The following is a 17,438-nucleotide window of genomic DNA, read 5'->3' as shown; positions in this document are numbered from 1 at the left end:
ATGGGCTCCATACAGAGCATTAATTCAATTAACACAATTTACATTTTGACATGGATCACAAAGAAAAAAAATGTAATTGCTGAATGTCAAGGTAAGTTTTCTGAAAAGCTAAATCACAGATGTCACAACTCGTACATTCTCGTCTAAATCCATGCCCTTCCCTTAATAGGTGAGGTTTAAACCGCCCTTCCAACTTAATGTCACTTTTTCTTAAACCCAGAAAATATTTACTAAGATGCATTGTACATTAACAGCTGGCCACTGAGCAGCTATGTGATGCATTTTTAGTTGCTTATAATCCTATCCTTGCGTGCCTGACACATTTTAGTCTAGTACGCTGTGGTCCGTCTGGTCAGATCTGACCTTTTTATTCCATAGAATTTAGTGTTGCCACTATGTTTTATCCACTTGACAGACCTAGCGATGCTTGTTCATAGGCAGGCATGCCCTGGTTAATAATAATGTCAAGTACTATTTCAAATGATATTCAATCTGCTCAAAAGCAAGGATCTAGGAATCAGATTAAAATCCCCATGGGAAGCATGGCATTAAAGTTCGACATTGCTTACACTTTTACATAATGTATGAATTATTGAAGTGTATCCATGTCAGACACAACTTAGCATAGAAGACACATTGCCCAGGATAAAAAGGTCGCCTTACAAGATGTGAATGCACCTGTAAAAAGTCTCCCCATATGACACTGACGATAGCTATCTTGTTTATACGAATATGTAATTCCAACGTTAATCGATACGATTTACGATTAATTCTTTTTACGCATAGCAATAGCAAACATACGTTTTCACAATTATGTTATTGCACGAGACGCTGTCGCACTAAATTAAACAGGTGATGCTTAACCTGTTTACCCCAAACTGATAATAACTAAGCAGGGTGGGGCAGTGCGCATGCGCGGTACCTCTTTGTGGCCCTTCTCTTCTTGGTGCTTGCCTGGTCTTCAGTGACCTATTCCAGCAGTAAATCCTAAGGATAGGACTGTTAGGCAAAGATATAACCACTCATTTGACATTATTAGTAAGGCTGCACTGTACAAACCTATCTTACTATAGGCGGAAATCGTCCGACAGGCACAGATCGCCCAGGGCGTCGACTGGCCAACAAGCAGAGCATCCATTCATCCCTTCATTGGCAGCTGAGGTGCTCCAGTCGAGCTAGCTAGCGTTAGCCAAGAGGTAGTGGGCAGCTGTGTCGGAGGGATCTTCAAACATGTCGGGTTACCAAGGAAAGAAGAACATTCCACGAATTACAGTGAGTATTGTTGTATTACGTGAGCAATATGGCATTTATCCTTCGGGTGTGGTGGTCTTTTTGTTTGGTTGTAACGTGCGCTGAGCCTCAGGATTAGACCAGAAGCTAGCCGACGCTTAGCTGTCGCGTCCATTCATTGACACGGACGCTTCAGCTCCACACACCGAGAGCCTGGAAGGAACGAGTCGTGTATCTCTATGCAATGCATTATCTGAGCTCCTTTAGCTGCCATTAGGAGCTGTTAGCTCTCCTCCCCTGTCTCCCTTACAGCATCCTCAGATTGCAGGGTGCAGCTAACAGGGTTAAGTGCAGCTTCCTTCACTGTCATCCCCTCATCTTTCATCCTCCATCCTCTGACATCTTGCTCCTCTCATTATTAATTAAGACTTAGATTTTTGCAAAAATGTCCAATTCTGCAGCTAGAGCAAGCTTGAGTTGTTTAAGAGTCATTCTGTTGCAAATTGGGGGTTTAACAGTATGATGTCTGTTTTGTTTTGTGGTGCAGCGTTTCAACCAGAAAGCCCAGTATTAAGGCCCTACAGTAGGGATGCCGGGATAGTTAAAAGAAGTAAAACCTCTTTAGTAAAGTAGGTCATTGGACAGCACCCATCCAAACCTTTTTTTCTCCTAAGCTTTCATCATGCAGCTGTTTTAGCCAGAGTGCTGAAGCATATAACGAGAAAAGTTTGATCATATAACAGCAACAAACTGTCCTGTGAAATGTCTTAGCTCAGGGTCATGCTCGGCTTTGCACTGTTATCTCTAGGACTCTTTCACAGGTTAGGCAGGGTTACAACACGACGTCTCCCCCAGACACCACTTATTAGTTTGGAATGAAGCAGATTCTGTAGTTTCACTCTGCTGAGCTTTTAACAAAACACATACATTAAATAAGGCTTTGTCCCTGAACAACAGTAACTCAATTCATTCAAACATACAGTTGTATCTAGTACCACCAAAGTACCACCACACAGTCAATTTATCTGTTAGCAGAATGACAGAAACATCATCTGACGTTATTATTTTAACGTTTGATGTTTTACTTTTTGTCTCATGTGAAATAACCAAAAGACAACAATGCAAATACAACTGGGATATAATGTTTTATTCATGCAGATTCTTGAGTTTGTCCATTTCTCTGTTTATACAACTATAGTTTGTAGTGCTACTGAATCAAATGAAATTGTGTCATACTGACAGGTGTTTTTATTATTTTGTACAGAAACACCTTTCTATGTGTGTTACAAACAGTTCCTACTTCCATTTATAGGACAACCTGCGCTCTTGATCCCGGAGCCCTTTACTAAGTACATTCACTTATTATTAATCAATTCAATTTTATGACTGTAGATTTCAGGATTAATCACGAGGGGACATTTTATTTGCAAAAAAGTGCATCCATCCATCATCTTTAACCGCTTATCTTGTTCAGGGTTGCGGGGAGCATTTTGAGCTAAGGTACCGTATGTGTCATCACTGACCACTCGGGCACAGAGAAGACGTAGGTTCTAAGACCAACTTATAATATAGTATAGTAATGGCCTCATGTCAATACAGCCATGACTCTTATACCTAATGCATTCCCGCTGTCCTTGTCCACCCACTCTGGACATTAGAAACAGTGTTTCCTGCTGTGAGGTTTGGGGTCAGCCCTTTGGTCTTCATTAGCTCTCCCGCCTGTCCTCAGAGACCCCGGGTAGCCTGCAAGAAATGTAGACCAGCCTCGTATCGTACATTCTCTTTTCATCTCACACAGGTTGAGTTAATTGTGCCAATCAAGAGAAGTGCTCTTACCCGAGGGCTTTGATCAAGACTGGCCTCAGATGAGGTGTCTATTATGTGTGAATAAATCATGTAGGATAACCCTCGTTATAGTTTCAACAGGATGACACTGTGGATTGCTCTATGGCTTGTGTGTGCAATGTGGTGACCATTAGATATTAGCAACTTCAGCAGTATTGTTGCTGCTTAACTAATAATTGTTATAATACTTTACTATGGAACTAAGTAGTGAACTATTGACTACAAGGGATTAAAAGAGATGAATTCTCACTCTTTTTTTAGGATGCTGGATCATTTTGTGGTTCATGGGTAATGTGAAATTATGTCTCCTCCTTTCAGAGTGACCGTCTCCTGATCAAAGGAGCAAAGATAGTGAATGATGATCAGTCATTCTTGGCTGATATCTACATGGAGGATGGAGTCATCAAGTAAGTATAATTTGAAGATTGACAACTCTTCAAATAATAGATTGGCACCTAACTCCTAGTGGCAGAATGGGAAGAGGGCCACCTATTACTTTGACTCATGCTCCCTTCATTAAGTTCTGTTATTTTCCTTTCATTTGTCTCTGTCAGGCAACTAGGCGACAACCTCATTGTTCCCGGGGGAGTTAAGATCATAGAGGCTCATGGGAGAATGGTGATGCCTGGGGGCATTGACGTGCACACCCGATTCCAGATGCCTGACCGAGGCATGGTGGCAGCAGATGACTTCTACCAGGGCACTAAGGCGGCCCTGTCTGGGGGGACCACTATGATCAGTATGTATTATATCAGACACATTCACGTGTGTGTTTTCAACCAGCTTTAAAGCACAGTAGTACTGTTGCAGAGATTATATCGTTGCAGATGTGCTTGCCGTCAAGCGTATGATCTGATTATGCAGTTAGCTTGTGGACCTTTTTAAATACAACATGTTTGTTTGTGTTTTATAGTTGACCATGTGGTGCCGGAGCCTGGTGGCAGCCTGATTGCAGCTTTCAAACAGTGGCGGGAGTGGGCTGATGGCAAGTCCTGCTGTGACTATTCTCTGCATGTGGACGTCACCGGGTGGAACAAAGGCACTCAAGAAGAGATGGAGGCCCTCGTGAAGGATCATGGTACGCAGGCAGAGTCCACCTACACGCACATCAAGTGTTTCTTGATGGGGAAAAAAAGTCAAGCACCTTTCACAGACTACAAAACACTAACTCAATGTTTCTGCTGTAATTTGTTATCCTTTTGATTTTACTTTTCCCATTTGCTCTGGGTTTTCACTCTTTTGCGCTCCTTATTCCACCTTTGGCTGTTTTCTCTCATAAGTTTTCTATCTTCAGGTGTCAACTCTTTCCTGGTCTATTTGGCTTATAAGGATGTTTTCCAACTTTCTGACTCTGAGGTATGCTCAGCTTCTAGTTAATATTAGCGGGCTCTAGTCATAGCATGTGTTTTTTGAGGCTGTTAGAAGTCTTTGGGTTAGACGACAGCGACCACAAGCTGACCCGCTTGTATCGTTTTCTTTTAGATCTATGAAGTGTTCAGTGTAATCAGAGACCTTGGAGCCATTGCACAGGTGCATGCTGAGAATGGAGACATCATTGCAGAGGTAACATAACAGAACCACCAATAAAGTATCAGCTGGCAACAGTTATTGCTATTTTCTTATTATAATGTTCTTGTGTGGACTTTTTAGGAGCAGAGACGTATTCTAGAGCTGGGGATCTCTGGCCCTGAAGGACATGTACTTAGCCGCCCAGAGGAGGTAAGAAGGAGCACTGGCTTCTCAAAAGAGCAAGAGTTTTGTGATTATGTACTTTAAAGATCAAAAGATTCAGGATACATTATAGGCCAGAAGAGACACTGCCAGAAGGCCAGTAAGGACACGAGGCATATGAATCTGATTTTGTGTGTCTGCAGGTGGAGGCCGAGGCAGTCAATCGATCTGTCACCATAGCAAATCAGACCAACTGTCCCCTCTACATCACCAAGGTGATGAGCAAGAGTGCTGCTGATGTCATTGCCCTTGCCAGGAAAAGGGGTAAGAATAGATTCTTTCTTTGCTATATTTCCTGTACTCTGTCTGTCTTTCTTTGCGCTGACAGCATCCTGTCTACTCCTTTTAGGTGCCGTGGTTTATGGAGAGCCCATTTCTGCCAGCTTGGGCACAGATGGTACCCATTACTGGAGCAAGAACTGGGCAAAGGCAGCAGCCTATGTCACTTCTCCACCACTCAGTCCTGATCCCACCACACCCGACTACCTCAACTCTCTGCTGTCATGGTAGGTGCTCTGTGCCAGGACCTAAAGATAACATGCCAGCATTTGACGAGTGTTACTGCAGTGTGCTGCATTTTATTTTGACCAAGCTCTACCGTTTACTTACACATACTTAATACAAAGATTGAATATTACATTTTGCAAAGCGTATCCATAGTCTTCTTGTTTTCTTTCTTCTCTAGTGGGGACTTGCAGGTGACTGGTAGTGCTCACTGCACTTTCCAGACATCTCAGCGTGCAATAGGCAAAGATAACTTCACCCTCATCCCAGAGGGCACTAACGGCACTGAGGAGAGGATGTCCCTAATCTGGGACAAATGTGTTGTGAGCTTGATGCGACCCACTTTTCACACATTCCAAAAATTCCTTTCACAAAGTAATTGAGAGCAAATTACCTCTTAATCCGTTGCATATGTTTAGATGCAAATATGTGATGTGTTTTCCTAAAAGGTGACTGGCAAGATGGATGAGAACCAGTTTGTGGCGGTGACCAGCACGAACGCGGCCAAGATCTTTAACCTGTTCCCTCGCAAGGGTCGTATTGCCGTGGGGTCTGATGCCGACCTCGTGCTGTGGGACCCAGATTCCACTAAGATCATCTCAGCTAAGACCCACAACCTGGTCAGATGGTTACTTAGGCTGTGTTGACTCTTTTTCCGAGTGTATATTAATGATTAGTGTCCCTGACATGTTAAAACTTTGTTGCTATTTTTTTACATGATGGGCTGCAATGCACATTGTGTGCATAGTGTGTTAAACCAGCTCTGTTATGTAATGTAACAGTATCATGAAGGAGCAGACAGAACAACAACTTTCAGTTGAGCTGCTGCACAACATCCAATTAAAAACCAGTATACTTTCTTATTCATCATAGTTCTTTAAAAAAAAAAAAATATTTATGCAAGTAACCATAACTCTCCATTTCATCGACTCAGTGTGTTTTTACTACTCCTGATCAAGCCTCTTCTTTGTCCAGGCTGTGGAGTATAACATCTTTGAGGGCACAGAATTGCGCGGAGGTCCTGCGGTGGTGATCAGCCAGGGCAAGATTGTGTTGGAGGAGGGCAGCCTTCACCCCACGGAGGGCTGCGGTCGCTACATCAGCCGCAAACCCTTCTCTGACCACGTTTACAAGAGGATAAAGGCTCGCAGCAGGGTGAGTTCTGATAGCAGAGAGTCACACCTCTGAGCAGACACAGTACATTCTTACAATACAGGTAGCTGGTGAAGTACACACAGTTTCTTGTCTGATGAACTGGCATGTATGTTTAGCTCACAGAGTTGCAAGGAGTCCCCAGGGGCCAGTATGATGGGCCGGTGTGTGAGGTGACTGTGACCCCAAAGGTGATGTCCACCATCTCCTCAGTGAAGACTTCCCCTGCCAAGCAGCAGCAGCAGCAGCAGCAGATTACTCAGCAGCCAGTGCGCAACCTTCACCAGTCTGGCTTCAGTCTGTCTGGTGAGTGAAAGCACACATTCCTTCCTGTCAGCTGGCCTTTGTTCACAACAAGGCAATTAAGTTATAATGTATTATATCTTTCTTTTCTTTTTAGGTGCCCAAGTTGATGACAACATTCCTCGTCGCAGCACTCAACGCATTGTGGCTCCACCTGGTGGAAAAGCCAACATCACCAACCTCGGCTAGGCTCTTTCCTAAACTGAGCTGGGGTGCAGGGCGACACGGGACCAGAGGCCACTCTGCTGTCACATCACATTTGGTCACCTCTGACTCACCCTCACCCCACCCACAAGCACTCCATCCATTCATATTCACACACTACCATTATGTCACTTTGTGCAACAAAAAAAGAGGAAAGCACTATTCCATACTGTTTCATCTTTCCTGCCATATTCCATTGACAAGGAAGGATCATGTGAATTGAAGCAGATTTTTTTTTTTTTTTTTTAAAGCCCAGTTTGGTTGTGGATGAAATTTATTTGTTTACATTTTTGTATAATTTTTGCTGTACATGTTTGAGCTGTTCGGTTGCCCTCTTGGCTCACAAAGTTAACAGAAAAGAAGAGGTTAGTTTCATGGGCAGGCATTTTAGAAACTGCAGGTGTTTACAATCTTTCTCAATGCGCTGTTCATTTAACAGAAGTTATAATGCGCTGGTGTTCTTGTGACTGCGCCACCATTAGGTGAAAAGCCTCCATTGTCCATTTTGTAACACTGTTGAGCTGTAAGGTTGATGTTTTAGTACTAAAATGTGACATTGTTGACACAAAAAAAATCAAAATACTAATCATGAAAGATCAGACTGAAGAACATGGTTTCTTCATCTCAACATCTAATGCTATCTGAAGTTTGCAGTATTTAATCTTTGTGTAGTTACTGTGTAAAACAGAACAAATCACCTCGGTCCTCCTTTTGAGTTATAGTTGCACTCTTCATTAAAAAATAAATATTTTTAAATATATCACGTTAACTCATTTTGGGAGACGCTGACTGCACTGAAAGGAAAAGAAAGCTGCTCATTCAACTCCGCCCTGAATATGGGTAGGGGTGGAAGAAATGGCTGGCACATAACATTTTGTCTGAGTCACGTGAACCTTTTCCCTCATCTCATCTTTTAGTTTTTTCCTCGTGTTTATTAAAAGGTTGTGAGGGCTAAAAGCTTCAAATAATCCGACCGGTGTGTATTGTTCAGGAATCAGACCGACACTACGAAGAAGCTTTGCTGACGACTGCTCTGCACCTGGTGCTATATGACCGTTGCTGTATATGTGCAGATGATGTCCACACCCACACAGCACTCACCATTTACCCAGTTTTGACAACATTTGTTTTGCACTCGTAAAGATCCAAATGATAAAAATATATGTGAGCTTGCAACTTTTTATTTGTAATGGATATGTCTGTATGTTTTAGGATATTTGTTGAATCAAACTACTTGCCTGCCTGTTCCGTAAGATATTGATAGCGCACTGTATCTATGAAGGCTCTCTTTAAAGAAGTAGAACCATGATCTTTGAGACCTGATGAAAAATGCTTCGGTATGTATATGAAATCCCCCACAGTGTGTTGATGATGTGTCCTCTGTTCTCGGTGTTAGTGTCGTGAATGACTTATCAGATATCCAGTTTCTCATTTCTTAGCCCCTCTACCTGCCCAACACTGATGACACCAGATTCATTCGAGGTTGTAACTGTGTTCACTAAACCACAGTCAGTTTCACGGCACTGTGCAGCCATACAGTAAAACACTGGATTATTTCTTCCTCATTGCCTTGTCAAGTGTAGGTTTTGTATGCCAAGCTATAATGTGAAGTGATTTACATTTGGGGAAGTGTCTTGGTGATGGTTATTGAGTTGTGATGTTGAGCACTGTTGTTGCCCCTCTCCCAGCAAGTGTGATACTCTTGGTCATGTATGTTTTGTAGGATACCAGGGTTTTGGGGGGGAAATCATCAGTCTTGTCAGCATTTTACCCTATTTGTGTTGACTTCAGTGGATTAAAATAATAAAAATTAAAGTTACGGTATTGACTGGTAATTATTATGCTAAATGTAAGGATACTGTCCACAAACATTTTGGTTTAGGTATGAAAATTAACTCTGAAAAACTGATTTTGCATGTTTGCTCGTTCAGCTGATGACCTGCACAATGAGTAATAGCTGGGGTGGAGAGTGGAGCATTGTGGCTACTTAACTTATGCATTTAGTATTTTTGAACTACTTCTACTCCTCTACAATTCAAAGCATTTGTCTGACAGCATACTGGTTTAATTGCAGATTGAGATTTTACAAACAATAACATGAGTTTCTAAAATATAACGTATTGTTACTTTTTAAATGTAAAGTGTTTTTTTTCTCATTATCTCCCGCTCAATGCGCTCCAAGAGTAAAACGTATCAGTATTAACAATCCAACATTACGATATTTAAAGTAACCCTCCACTGCATATTTTTACTTCCCTTGAATGCAACATTAAGATTGTTCAACTAGGGAGTGGATGTCATTGTAAACTCTTCATGAACTTCTTTGTACAACAAACATATCAGATGCAAATATTTTACAACATGTTTGCAGTTCTTTAATAATATGCTCATAGGGTTTTGTATGCATCATGAACACTTAAATGGTGTATGGTTACCTTTACTGAAGTAAAGGTTCTCAATCTTGGTCACATAACCAAATAATTGTAATTGAAGTTTAATAACTTATAATAATTAGGCTTTCACAGACATTTAACAATGAAACAGTTTGACCTTTAAATAAAGTTTCACACCACATCCCAGCTGTGGATGGAGTGACTGTAGATAGGCAGTGAGACACTAGGTGGAGACACAGTTGTGGCGCGCTGCCTCCCTGTGAGAGCAACGCTTGGATATTAAGACACTTCAACCACAGGGAGCTGCCAGTAAAATCAACTGAGCAACTTCACAGTGAATGCACACATCAGCAACAGCTCAGTGGCTAGTGATGCCCCCTGGCTGTTTGACAGTTGTCCAATTAGGACTTAGCATGATGAATGCACTGATTAAACCTGAAAGGGGAATCCTATAATGTCAATAACTTTAGCGTCACTGATGAGAGCTTTAAAGGGAAAACAAAATACGTCAGTGAGACCCGAGTACCCCTGGGTGAGGTATGTAAATATGAGAAGAGATTTGTCATCACTACAATACTGTCACGAACATTAATATTTAACTGTAAGCATTCATGATTAATTGTATTCCCCTTCATAGTCAATGAGTGTGAGCATTATCAGATTATTAAAAGAATACTGAGGAAATTAAGATTATTATTGATCATCTAAACATGAAAACATAAAATTAGGGAGTGCTGGTGAAACACCTTTGGTGTCTGTTCCAGTCTAATATATGACTCCTGCAAGGAGATATTGCATATCCTAATATTACATTTGGAAGATGATATATTTTTATGAAGCTTGGCAAATGTTTTTTTGTGAAGCTTGACTGATGTTTTGTTCATAATGCCACCACTTTCTATAGAGAGAGACAAGAGAGGGAGGACTGAACTCTGTCATCTGTACCATCTGTACAGTTTATTGCTGGAGCTGGTAGCTTCCTCTCCGAATGGCATCTGTGCAGAGATGGTGTGATTTAAAGGGTCACAGACATGTCAGTCAATGACAACGCGGACACAGACAAGCACTCTCGCTGCATTGCCATTCTCTCCCCTGTGGGTTAGCTGTTGACTCCACTACTGCACTTAACGCACAACTGCATCTCTTCCTCTTCACACTCGCAAAGGGAGTACATCTTGGTCCTACAGAAGGAGAAAATAAATCAATACAGTTGGCAGAGGATGTCCTCTTGCCCTTTGATGCCTCTTCGTAACCAGAGAGGCATTAAACGCACACTCTGTTTGTTCTCCTTTGCATTGGTAAACAGCACCCACACAGCAGATCTTATGAAGGTTGAGACTTTGCATATAGATGGTAACTAAAAATGTACTGAAACAAGGAGTACAGCCTGAGGGAAGAATGTTTGAGACCGTGTATGACTTAACTTGACATCTCTAAATCTGGGGGATTTTTTTAAGAGGCTTGTGGGCCGGTCAGGATTGAGGTCAACAACCACAAGGTCAGTTGAAATTCCACAGAAGTATATTAAGACATCCATCTGGCACTGCTCGGAGGTACGTAACATTGTAGACATGTGAATAGATTAACTGGACGTTTTCAGGGGGGATATATTCAGTGAATCACCCAAAAGAAACCACAGGAGTCCTAAAATGTCCTCATAAATCCCTTTTTTAGGAATATGACATACCAATTTATTTATCCGTTAGTTTTTACTGTGTACGGAGCAGTTTACAGACATTATTTTGACAACAGAAACAGCATTACGCAAACTTTGGAGACAACAAGAGCAGCACTGACCAGCATTTTTTTAAATTTTTGGTGAAATCATGCAATATATAAAATTCTCCTAATAACATTGTTAGGCATTTGAACTGCTCTTCGGTAATATAAAACATGTAAACATTTTGGTCTCTTTACTATGAGGAATTCTTCCTTTGATACACTTTTACAAAATTTGATACATATTTGCTTTATTTTCATCCCTTATAAGCTGTATTCTTCTATAGTTTGTTTTTAGAAAGCAAAAAGCCGTCTTCTTAAAAGGGTAGAATAAAATATGTATGATAAATATATATATTTATTTTTCTTTGATAATCGTACATCCAGGAAAGATCACAACATTTTATCAACTTTTTTAAATATAAAATTTCAAAGCAGCCACCATCCAATACAACTCAAGCAACGGTGCAAAAAGAAATATATATTCTCATCCATGACATTGAAAGAGGAGTCATGACTAATGGATGAAGGATTATAGTGGCTATACAGGCTCTCCTTTTTCTGACAGTGACAGTTGGTGGATTTTAATGGTGGGAAGGTTTCCAGCTGGAGGCGGCTGGTCGCAGTTGGACTCCTGCGGGGGAGTCCCACCACTGAAGACACAGCAGCAGGTCCGATGGAAGCTTTTACTGCAGAATTTGGCCACTTTATCCCTGCTTGTCTTGGCCGGTTTTGATCCACCTACGGGGCCTCCAGGAAAGACATTCCACTCCCTGCTGGCCCTGGAGGAGGGGGTTCTGGACAGGGCCATGGAGGAGGAAGGGCTGAGCCGACAGTGCGCCCCCTTGCTGTCCAGTCCCAGAGTGAGGGGCTGACTGTGACCCTGAGTTTGACTCTGACCTGCACTCAGATGATGATGGTGTGGTCTGGGGGTCTTTCTCAGACAGTGACCTCCGAGTAAACTCTGGAAAGCTTTCTTAAACTCCTGGTTGGAGCACGGGTAAATGATGGGGTTGATGCAGCTATTGAAGTAACCAAGCCAGAACGTGATCTTGAAGACAGTGTCCGAAGGTCTGTATGCGGGAAAGATGGAGCCTGTAGGAACATTAGGGCAATAAACACTGCATTAGCATGACAGCAGAAGGAACGACAATACCACCACTAAACTCTTGTCTGAGTTTGATATATTAGAAAACAAGGGTCTAAAAGCCACACATCACTCTGTGATGCGCTATAGGCACAACTGTAATTTAAGCTAAATGCTAACATCAGCTGTCAAACATGCTCTAAGTTACAATGCTATCATGCTAATGTTAAGCAGGTAATATTTTCCAAGATCCTTAGTTTAGCCTGTTAGCATGTGTTAGCAATTCGTTTTGCAGCTGTTTGGTATCCTCTAGAGACAAGCACATTACATTAATCCATCCAATAGTCATGATTCACTCTAAACCACAAATGTCAACCTCATGATGGCGCTCATAGAAGAGTCAAGGGAAGTAATAAGGATTCAGCTTTTAATGAGCATGAATGTCTGTTCAGAATTTTCAACTCAATGCTTTATACATCCATCTTTTGAATAAGTAAAATGTTTGACCAGCTGGTGGTGCTAAAGGAACATCAGGAGATCACGAAAGTTGTTAGGAGTCATCCTCTGTGCACCATGAATATCTGTACCAAATGTAATGGCAATCCATCCAAAGGTCTTTGAGATATTACATTTAACCTGCCAACCTGCTGGTGGCGCAAGCAGAAGGAAATCAGCATATCACCTCATCCTCTGAGGACCATAAACATCTGTAAAATAATCTTATGCCAACCCATCCAACAATTATTGAGACATTGGTAACCTGACCGATTAGATATTCCCATCCCTTGCCAAGCATGGCTGAAATCATAGCTACTTGCTCTTGTATCTGTTGCATCAAAGGTTGTGTTTATATCAAATAACAAGTGATCTGCAACTACTGAGTGAAACATTATTTTTCCGATTAACATCCACTTAATTTTAGTTTAGTTTAGACGAGTTTCGACTATAAAAAGCTCCTTACTTGCCATCAAGGTGAACGGTTTTATTAAAATTGCCTTCATAAATTGTGCTGCTTGTGAAGTATTTACATCAGAAAGCATGCGTTGGATCCTTAATGAAGAAGCAGAGAAAATGGCTTAACAGGCACATTACATGCAGCCCAGTTAGTCATTGTAAATGTGACTCTTCAAATGTGACTGCCAGTGAAACATTAGAATAATTAAATGGCTAATTTATTGTGTGACTGCACTATCTATCTATCTATCTATCTATCTATCTATCTATCTATCTATCTATCTATCTATCTATCTATCTATCTATCTATCTATCTATCTATCTATCTATCTATCTATCTATCTATCTATCTATCTATCTATCTATCTATATATCTATCTATCTTCAGAGGAAGAAGGGGAGAAGCTGTCTTGTAAAATGTTTTATTGGACAGGCTGTTTCCTGATGGTTAAACAGGGGAAAAATGAGAATGTGATATAGAGATGGATGGAAAGACGAAAATAACAAATTATTTTGTGCACGGCCATACAGCTCGTACATTTTATTCCCAGCTGTGCCAAAAAACTATTATTTTATAACCCTTCATAGAAAATGAAGAAAGGTATTGCAGCTGTTCAATATACAAATTGTTGTCCAAAATCAATAAAATATCAATGACTTGTATTGAAACTGTGGACTCCAATTGTTGTCTAATAACGCACAACGTGTTTTAGCTTGAAAGTCAATGCCACATATATTAAAAAGTAGAATTAAAATACATTTTAAAGCAGCATTACTGTAATTAACTTTTTTTGTAATTGGGGAACCTATCATCAAACAGTTGCCTATTTACACATCCTTCAGACAAAAAGCAACATTAGCAATCATTTGGAGTTGTTAATTTTAGCTGTGGCCTAAAATGGCATTGGGGAAATTGGTGAGAGTAAACAAAAAAAAAAGTAAAGTTGTGGACTTTGAAACCAAAACAATGATCTGATTGATGCTGAAACGTTTAGTGGAGCTTCAGGTGTGTCAATACATCCTGACATCGCTCTGGTTACAGGTGTAACAGAGTGCACTTCTGAGTTAAAACGTTAAACCAAAGGGCGCAGAAACACTGCAGTGAAAATGATCCTTTAATTTGTCTGAAATGTCAAGGAGTGAAGAGGACAATCCACAAACAAACAAAGAGCTGAAACAACTCATCATTTTACATTGTTTGACGAGATCGAATTCCCACAATTCATTTTTCTCAAAATAATGTTAAGGCGGTTGCAAGAAACCAAATCAAACAATCATGACTTATCCAGCTCTACACGACAAAACCAGAACATTGGTCATTCCCTCATAAATCTCTCATTGTCCAGAGACTTGCGTTATGCCGTCTGATGGCAGCATTAGAAAGGGAGTTTTGGTAAGCTGAGGCTTTTTCCTCATTTCCCAGTCAGGAAAAGCAAAAGCCAAATGGTAGAAGCTACATTTAAAAGAATGATAGCATTGAATAAAGAAAAAAAGCTCAGAGGGATTTGTGAGGGTTTTTGTCATATCTTATACTTGGTTGGATTTTCCTGTCACATTCCCATCATATTGACACCAGCACATATTTTTGCAAGCAATATGGTTTCCCCTCAAGCACACTTCAGGGACAGTAGTGGTGAGAACATCAAATAAAGTCTGACACTGATGGGATGGCTTTATCTGTCAGTTCCCGGCATTGTGATGAAGTGAGAGAGCAAGGAGCAGAGACATGACTTTAAGCTTCATTCAAAGATATCTGTTTGAAATATCTGTTGGTCTGAAGTGCTGTGCTTTTGTTTACATAGAAGAGACATCTAACATTTGTATTGGGCCTATTTATAGAGCATCTACCTGGCCGAGTCAAAACATTTACTACGCTGCTCAAGAGGCCACAAAACTTGCATGGATGACGGTAAATTCAGAGGGCGCCCGCAAAGGAGCAATTCAATTAACATCTTCAAAATCGCCAGCACTTAAAAACCTGGCAGCGGCATGATTCGATCTATAAAATGATTTAATGTAGAAGTCAAGTTGCTTTCTTGAAGTGGCCTGACTCATATGTGTGAGTGCAGATTATCAACTGTATGAACATGTTTATTGTTAATTTGAGCTATGAGCTAAGTGGGGCAGGCTCATTCACTACCATGCACTAAAAGCATGCGCGGCCGGCCGGCTTTGTCAACAAAGCTATAGGAGAAGCTCTGATAACAATGCACACAGAGGGAAAGCGACTTCATTTTCAGGTACATTACTCCACTACTTCTTTACATAGCAGATAGTTATTTGCTGGTATATTAATGCTCTTAACGACCTATGTTGCACCTGTAAATGAACTGTCCTGTGCATCTCTTTAAAGCAATAGTCACGTTGTGGGAAACATGTGCATTTTTTTGAGAGATTTCGATGAGAATATCTTTCAATATTAAACTGGTGCCAGGAGACCGTTTAACTTAGTTTAGCATACAGATTGGAAACGGGGGAACAGCTTTGCTCTGCCCAAAGGGAACACAGTTTGCCCACAAAGCTCACTGAGGACTTAAGTCTCCTCTTACCCTTTGGTTTTAGTAACATGCTTTAGGTAAGCTTTAGGTGCTGGTAGGTGGACATGAGGGAGAGTGACTACATTATATATATCTTTACATAACAAATAGTTGTTTGCTGCTATATTATTGCTCTGAATTTCAAGTTTAACTTGTTTAACAACTGTTAAAAAAACTGTTGAGCTTTGTTCAAACAAATGCTACATGGATCTTGGGCATCCTCTTAAATCATTGAGAATCACATACAAGATGACAATACTCACCGATGGGTAGCGCCAGGAAAAAGGGCAACCAACACAACACGAAGCAGCCAACCACAATGCCCAAGGTCTTGGCGGCCTTCTTCTCACGTGAGAACTTGAGCAGTCGTAGGGCGAAATGTGTGCGGCTGCGAAGGGACTCGTCCTCTAATACAGTTGTGTTGCCTCTGTGTATCCTGAGTATCACTCGCTCTGAATCTGACTTCTCTGTTTTGTGGCCCTCTCTCATGCCCCGGCTCTCTCTGTGAGCTACCACATAAACCCGACAGTACATGACCAGTATGATGGCCAGAGGGAGGTAGAAAGAGCCCACAGCTGAGAAAATAGCGTAGGCGGGCTCCTCCGTGATCTTGCAGATGGACTCGTCCTCAGGTGCCGGCTCTTTCCAACCAAACAAAGGTCCAATAGATATGATGATCGACAGCACCCACAGCAGCATCACTGCCAGCAGAGCCCTGCGTTTTGTCACTATGGATGGGTAGCGCAGAGGGTAGCTGACTCCAATGTAGCGGTCAACAGAGATCACACAGAGGCTCATGATGGAAGCAGTGCAGCAGAGTACATCCACAGCTGCCCAAACATTGCAGAAGGCCCGTCCAAACACCCAACGATCCACAATCTCAAAAATAGCAGAGAAAGGTAGTACAGTGGAGCTTAGCAGCAAATCTGCCACTGCCAGATTGACTATAAAATAATGTGTGACTGTCCGCAGGTGTCGATGGCAAACCACGGAGAGGATTACCAGGATGTTACCCACAATTCCAAACACAATGAAGACGCCAAGCACCAGGCCCAGAACCACAGCCTTGACCACATTAAGCTCTGGGGCTAAAACCTGGCTGCAGTTGGAGCAGTTCTGTGTTACAGGAGGTGGGGTCATGTTGTCCAGCACAGGAACCATCTATTCCAATACAAAGCTGATGCTTGACCCAGTCCTGCGCTGCAAAGGTGAACTGGAATCTATTTTATTTTGTTTCACAAAGGGACATAAGGGCATTCTCATAAAAGCCATTAGAGTAATGATCACATTAAGTCGGTCTTGTCACAACATCATTTGAATGGGGATGCCTCTGGCAAATGAGCCATTACATGCGTCTAGAAAAATAAAACTACAGGATGCATGCAGAATCACTGAGCGAGAAGTATAATATATGCAGACCAAAATTTAATGTGCTGAAATCAGGTAATCCATCTTCAAAATGTTAGTGATGTTGATACTTTCTGTGATTATGCAGCTGGTACAAAAAGCCCTGCTAGAAAAGCATTATGGATGGGATACACAGATGGGTGTTCCCATCTTGGAAATTGTTTGCACATTCTATGAACCAAAAACTGCAGTTTGGGAGCAAAAAAAAAAGTACAAATTTGAGCGAGAAACCACTTTTCTGGATAAGGTGGCAGGTGAGCAGTAGTCAACATCCAGGCTCTTCAGTATTGCACCCAGAGACAGATTCAGTCTCAACACAACAACAGGATACAGCAACACGATCCAGCACCTTTAAAAAGAAAGACAGAAGAA

At 41.4% G+C, this 17,438-nt stretch overlaps 2 protein-coding genes across 2 annotated transcripts; one reads left to right on the top strand and one right to left on the bottom strand.

The window, feature by feature from the left end:
* The first annotated feature begins 17 nt into the window (after positions 1 to 17).
* On the top strand, positions 18 to 8,534 carry dpysl2a (dihydropyrimidinase like 2a). The gene is made up of 14 exons (XM_034541184.1): positions 18 to 1,272; positions 3,394 to 3,482; positions 3,630 to 3,814; positions 3,989 to 4,153; positions 4,370 to 4,431; positions 4,558 to 4,638; positions 4,726 to 4,794; positions 4,950 to 5,070; positions 5,156 to 5,312; positions 5,492 to 5,633; positions 5,760 to 5,930; positions 6,286 to 6,465; positions 6,582 to 6,768; positions 6,863 to 8,534. The coding sequence occupies exons 1-14, from the start codon at positions 1,231 to 1,233 to the stop codon at positions 6,952 to 6,954; spliced, it is 1,743 nt and encodes a 580-aa protein (XP_034397075.1). The 5' UTR covers positions 18 to 1,230; the 3' UTR covers positions 6,955 to 8,534.
* A 2,992-nt stretch (positions 8,535 to 11,526) lies between these two features.
* On the bottom strand, positions 11,527 to 17,080 carry adra1aa (adrenoceptor alpha 1Aa). The gene is made up of 2 exons (XM_034541945.1): positions 15,923 to 17,080; positions 11,527 to 12,176 (listed from the first exon to the last, which is right to left on the bottom strand). Exons 1-2 carry the CDS (start codon positions 16,818 to 16,820, stop codon positions 11,623 to 11,625), a joined length of 1,452 nt encoding a protein of 483 aa, XP_034397836.1. The 5' UTR covers positions 16,821 to 17,080; the 3' UTR covers positions 11,527 to 11,622.
* Between the last annotated feature and the right edge of the window lie 358 nt (positions 17,081 to 17,438).

Source organism: Cyclopterus lumpus, chromosome 9 (assembly GCF_009769545.1).
Source record: "Cyclopterus lumpus isolate fCycLum1 chromosome 9, fCycLum1.pri, whole genome shotgun sequence".
NCBI classification, from domain to species: domain Eukaryota; kingdom Metazoa; phylum Chordata; class Actinopteri; order Perciformes; family Cyclopteridae; genus Cyclopterus; species Cyclopterus lumpus.
Note: the sequence above shows the minus strand (reverse complement) of the source record. Positions and strands in the feature narration are given on the sequence as shown.

Bases quoted from the DNA above. Each gene is read 5' to 3' on its own strand.
- dpysl2a (XM_034541184.1), top strand. From the start codon at position 1,231: ATGTCGGGTTACCAAGGAAAGAAGAACATTCCACGAATTACA. The intron at 1,273-3,393 runs GTGAGTATTGTT...TCCTCCTTTCAG, and splicing joins AGAACATTCCACGAATTACA to AGTGACCGTCTCCTGATCAA. The intron at 6,466-6,581 runs GTGAGTTCTGAT...ATGTATGTTTAG, and splicing joins GGATAAAGGCTCGCAGCAGG to CTCACAGAGTTGCAAGGAGT.
- adra1aa (XM_034541945.1), bottom strand. From the start codon at position 16,820: ATGGTTCCTGTGCTGGACAACATGACCCCACCTCCTGTAACACAGAAC. The intron at 12,177-15,922 runs GTGAGTATTGTC...ATGTTCCTACAG, and splicing joins TTTCCTGGCGCTACCCATCG to GCTCCATCTTTCCCGCATAC.